The sequence below is a fragment of the Mus caroli genome, chromosome 9, assembly GCF_900094665.2.
Source record: "Mus caroli chromosome 9, CAROLI_EIJ_v1.1, whole genome shotgun sequence".
Classification (NCBI taxonomy): Eukaryota; Metazoa; Chordata; class Mammalia; order Rodentia; family Muridae; genus Mus; species Mus caroli.
Genome location: NC_034578.1, coordinates 105,700,048 through 105,705,352, shown reverse-complemented (window position 1 = coordinate 105,705,352; position 5,305 = coordinate 105,700,048). Strand labels below are relative to the sequence as shown.

The window sequence follows — 5,305 nt, the reverse complement described above, 5'->3', positions numbered from 1 at the left end:
TTCTTGCCGCTTCCTGATTGTGTGTCGGTGTGTGTGTGTAAAGGCCAGGGTCGACATCAGGTGTCTTTCTTGAGTGCTTTTCACCTTAGATTTTGAGGCAGGATCCTTACTGAGCTTGAAGTTGATCCAACCCAAGTACTGAGATTGCAGGCTGCACACTGCCACATCCAGTGTTTTGTGTGGTCTTCTACCCTGGGTGCCCAAGATCAAATTCAGGTCCTCAGGTTTGCATAGCAACTACTTAACCAATTGAGTCAGCCCTCTCCTGACTTATTTTTAAATATTAGAAGTAAATTACATTTTTATTTGGTTTGGTTTAGAAGAAAAGTATATTGGACAAATTATAAATATTCCCATGAAAATAAGGGAAAAGCCAAATGAACCTCTTTGAGAGGTTTGAATGAGACATCTCCTGTGAGTCTCTGGCATTTGGGTACTTGGTCCCCAGTTAGCAGTTGTTTGGCGAGGATTAGGAGATGTGGCCTGACTAGAAGAAGTGCACCACCAGGGGCAGGCCTCGAGATATCAAAAGTTTTGCACTAGATCTTTGCCTCCGGCTTCAAGGTCATGTCAGGACGTGAGCTCAGCTGTCCCTGCTGCCATGTCTGCCACCCTCTGCCACAATTCCCTGGCACGATGGACTCTCATCCCTCTAGCACCGTAAACCCAAATAAAACCTTTCGATAATTCGCCCTGGTCATAGTCTCCAACAGGAAACCAGCATCTGTGTGTTTCACGTTCTACAAACGATGCTGGTGGAAGACACACAGACGGCATTTGCTTGTCACCCCCACTGCGTATTTGCTTCTCCAGACTGCCACAGCATTCAAGGGTTTCCTCTTCTCAACCAGCACCAAACTATAGATCTATGTCCTATAACAAAGGACATTATGTCTTCAGCAACAGGGGCACTAGCCTGTGTTGTTTGGGGGGCCTTTCGGGCCTCCCTGGCCAGTGACTTGTACTGAGATTTTCATTAATAACTCTTGTCTTTCATGGGGATCATTATCCAGCAAGTCAAGGGTATCTATGTTCAAACTTTTTTTTTTTGTAACTTTAGTTTATAAAGTGGTGAGTTTCCAGCTGTGCAGAGGTGGCACACGCCTTTAATTCACATCCACAGAGATCAGTGTTAGTGCAGATATTCATAATTGGTCAGAGTGCTGAGGGTGGGTGTCTAGCACGTGCTCAGTCCTAAGTGGGCCATCTGTATCACACACGCCCCACCCAAGTCTCAGGGACATCACAGAAGAGGGATGGACAGGGTAGAGGGCTCAGAACCTGTCTTCTGAACATAGTATGGCCTCTTCATCTGTGGACTCACTTGCAGATGTGGTTACCTGGACAAGTCCACAAGACCAGTCAGCTTTCCAACCGGTGGCGCTAACAGGACTCAGAGAAGACATGAGGTGGGAGGGGACGTGTTGAGGATGCTGGAGGGGTAGGGGGAGGAGGGAGTTGGAGGAGGTAAAAGGGGAGGACGGCTACATATCAAGATGCCTCGATTACAGTTAACGGAGTAAGTAAAAGAAGTAAAGCTGGCGCGGAGGCCCATATCTGCAAATCTGAACCCTGGGGAAGCTGCAGTTGGATTGCTGTGAGTCTAACATCAGCCTGGGCTATACAGTGTTGTGCCAGGAAGTGTTCATGAACCCCCAAAAGACCACCAAGAAGCCGACACCAATGTAATCACATTAGGGTTTCTTTATCACAAACTCAAGTTTGGACCGCCGACTCACAGGATGGTTTGGTGAAGCAGCCCCGAACTCTCATCCCGACAAGGTTGTATAGGGAATGGGAGCAAGTGGGGGTGGGGGTGAGGTCAGCCTGGCAAGCATCTAACTGAATGTCTATTGTACGCCGACAGGTGAGTGCTCTAAAGCAAGACCTTACACAATCACAAACAGTCTGAAAGTACATCTGAGACCACCAGACTAATCTTTGGTTGACTGTCACTAGGAAGTAGCTAGGGAGTAACTCTGGAATATGAGCCAAGGACAAGCCATGGGGTCCTTCCTGGTACTTGGTTTAGCTACAGGTCAAGTTCTCAGGCTTTTTGTTTGTTTTTTTTTAAAGATGGAGTCCAGTCCCAAGACACAGTAGGTTTGGCCTCTCACCAGCATGACCCTGCCTGTCACGCACACACACACACACACACACAAGCGGTGACCTTCAGATAGTAATGAGATTGAGGTGATCTTTTTAATACCCAAGTGAAAGTTTAAAGTTTTGACTGGAACTTTGTGCCAAGGAACTAAAGGTAGCCAGAGACACTGGGGACAGACTACTTGCCTTCCTGGGCTCTTCTGTCCCCAGACCCAGTTCCTCTCTTTTAAAAATTAGGGGAAGGATGTAACATTCTTATTTTTTATTTTGTGTGAATGTGTGTGTGCGTGCACATGTGCAGAGGTCAGAGAACAACCTTCAGTAGTTTCCTCTTTCCATCATGTAAGTCCTGGGATTGTCTTCAGGTTGTCCAGTTTGGTGGCAAGCACCCCTACCCACTGAGCCATCCGGCTGGCCTCTTACTTCTCTATGGTCCCCCTTCTCTGGCCTCACAGAGTCTGGATCTCCTCATCCCCAACCCAGAGCCTGACACCTGTCTCCTCACTCCAAGTTCAGCCATCCCAGGACCTGTGCATCATTCAGCCACATCATCATTAATCTCAGAAGCATTTTTATTGAACCTCTCTTATAGGCCTCACAAGGTGATCTGACCACACCCACGTGCCACATCCCCGTTAAGAGATCTGGGTATGTAAAGGGGCATTTGGTGTCACAGTGACTAGGCAGAGAGCAGGAGTCTACAGGGTTCTGTCCTCCCAGGATACCAGGGACACATCATTGAAACATTCATTCTACAGCCACCTGCAGCTGGCCCAGGAGGCCCAGCTGTGAACAGATACAGGGTCGTCTGGCTGGGGACACAGCAGGTGATACCAATGTGGTTTGAAGATTATGAGTGAACTGATGTGGGCAGGACTTTGGCTCTGGGAGAATGAGGAGGCTTCCCGCTGGAGGGGACTTTTGAACTTGGGCCTTGAAGAATCAATAAGGGTTTCAGATAGAGGGTAAGGCAGGAAGGCCCAGCAGAAGGAAGCAAATGGACAAAGGTATGGATGTTTTAGGAGCTAGGGCTACTCTAGAGGGGGTGTTCCTGGGAAGGGCAGGAAAGAGGGGCAGATCCTGAAGGCGGCAGGGGGAGATGGGTAGTGGAGGTAAAGAGGAGGCCATAGTACGCAGGGAGCACCTCCCTCCTCTTTCCAACCCTAGAAATTTTTCAGGATGTTGCTGATGATATCATACTTGGCATCTTCATAAATGTTCTTGATGTGAGGGGGCACACCTTCAAACTTGTCCTTTTCGGAGACGTCTTGCTTATCATTAAAACTGGTCACTTGGGTATCCTACGGGAAAGATGCCAGACAGTCACCACCATCACAGCAGAGAGAGTCCTTTCCCAATCTTTCCCTGTGGTCTTCCCCTCAAGAAGAGGGTGAGGCAACAGAGGTATCAGCTACAAGGGCATGATGAGTCACGGAGGACTGACCTCCATCTACAGGAGGTCAGAGGGCTTGAGAAGATCTGAATTGGGGGGAGATAGGCTTCCATAGGCTGTCATGTGATGTTCCCAAGCCCCAGAGTCTCCTCTAGAACTCTTCCAAGTTCCCCACTCCCCTAACCGTGGGAAGATCTAAGCCATACTGACATAGGACATGCCACACTTTTTGAAAGGCTTGGTTTTTCAGATGAAGACCCTGTGTATGCAGCACACACACAGCATACTCAGTGTCTCCCAGAGCCCAGGAGAGAGCCCAGCACGAAGGGATGTTTAACCTCAGGATCCGGCCTCTGTGGTGAGAGGCCTGGAGTGGACATGGGGCAGTAAAGCTACTCACCTCTCGACTGCAATCCCTGTCGCAGGTCAGGGTCAGGGAGGTTGACTGCCGCCTTCTGAAGAATTTCCCTGTGCAATCTCTCTCCTCCTGTAGGTGAGTGGGGCAAGAGCTAGAGGCACCTTCCCACATTTCTGGAAAGAGGGACTATTCTCAAACCAGAGATGCAAGCCAGACCCAGATAGAGTGGCTGCGAGGGACAGATGCACATGGCAGGACATGCACATAGATGATTACGGGAGAGGTAACCATAAGTTACCATTCCCAAAGAAAACCATGTCTATTGAAGATTGTGGGTGAAGCCATGTCAACAGCCAATGCCTGTTCCTGGGTCATGAGTCAGTAAATTTAACCACTACTTTAAATGTGAATGGTAAAAAGAACATTTTAAAAATGATACTTTTCTGGTTCTGTCTTTAAACAGCATCGTCTTCTTTTTTTCTTTTTCTTCTTCTTTTTTTTTTTTTGGTGGCACCAGGTACATGCTAAATAAGACTCTATCACTGAGCCACATGATGCTGTTGTAGTGAGATATTTCAATAATTTATAGTAAGAAAGGGTATTAAAGAGAGTCTTTTTTTTTTCCCTTTGGGTTGTGTGAGAGTAATGTCTACAGAAGTTAGAGAACAGCTGTGGAAGTCAGATCTCTCCACCATGTGGGTCCCAGGATCCCTTCAATCCACCAAACCATCTCAGGGCCCAAAAATCTGATGTTGAAAAAGGCTTCAACATTACAACTGCTGGTGAAGTGGCCAGGTAACATGAAAGAAGGCAAGAGAGGGGGGATTCTCTTCCTCTAGGAGGCAGTCTAGGATCTGGAAGAAGGTGACTCACCCCATTCTCCAGGAAGTCGCAGTCTTTAGGCTGTCTCTCCTGGGTGGAAGTACACTCTGTCTCTTTAATCCTGAACTGGAGTGGGATATTGGTAGCAGGATTCTAAAGAAGCAACAGAGAACTCATGACCATCTCTCTTCTACAGGTTAGGGAACAAAGCACAGAGGGGTCACATGATACTGCCTGCATCAGTCTAGTCCAAGTCTGTCCTGTCTACCAATATCTGGGACTTATTAAATGGCCATAATGGAGACCTACAGGGTAAAGTCAGTGGTGGTATATGCCTGAATCTCTGTACTAAGAGACTGGGGCAGGTGGATCTCTGTGAGTTCAAGGCCAGTCTGATCTACATAGCAAGTTCCAAGTCAGTTAGGGTGATATAAATAAAGGGTTCAATCAGGCATGGTGGCACAAACCTGTCAGGAGGTGGAGGCAGGAGAATCAGGAGTTCAAGGCTATCCTTAGCTACATAGCAAGTTCCATGTAGCCTGGGCTACATGACATTCTGTCTAAAAAAAAAAAAAAAAAAAAAAAAAAGAAAGGAGAGGTTGTGCTCTTTCCCACCAACAGTTATG

General features: G+C 47.6%; 1 protein-coding gene across 1 annotated transcript in view; it reads right to left on the bottom strand.

The window, feature by feature from the left end:
* Positions 1-2,660: 2,660 nt before the first annotated feature.
* Positions 2,661-5,305, bottom strand: part of LOC110302540 (neutrophilic granule protein) — a 3,367-nt gene continuing 722 nt past the window's right edge. The window contains exons 2-4 of the mRNA XM_021173348.1: positions 4,731-4,832; positions 3,900-3,986; positions 2,661-3,407 (exon numbers count right to left, since the gene is read on the bottom strand). Of these exons, the coding sequence (XP_021029007.1) occupies positions 3,270-3,407; positions 3,900-3,986; positions 4,731-4,832 (327 nt within the window). The 3' untranslated portion in view covers positions 2,661-3,269. The remainder of the gene's footprint in view (positions 3,408-3,899; positions 3,987-4,730; positions 4,833-5,305) is intronic.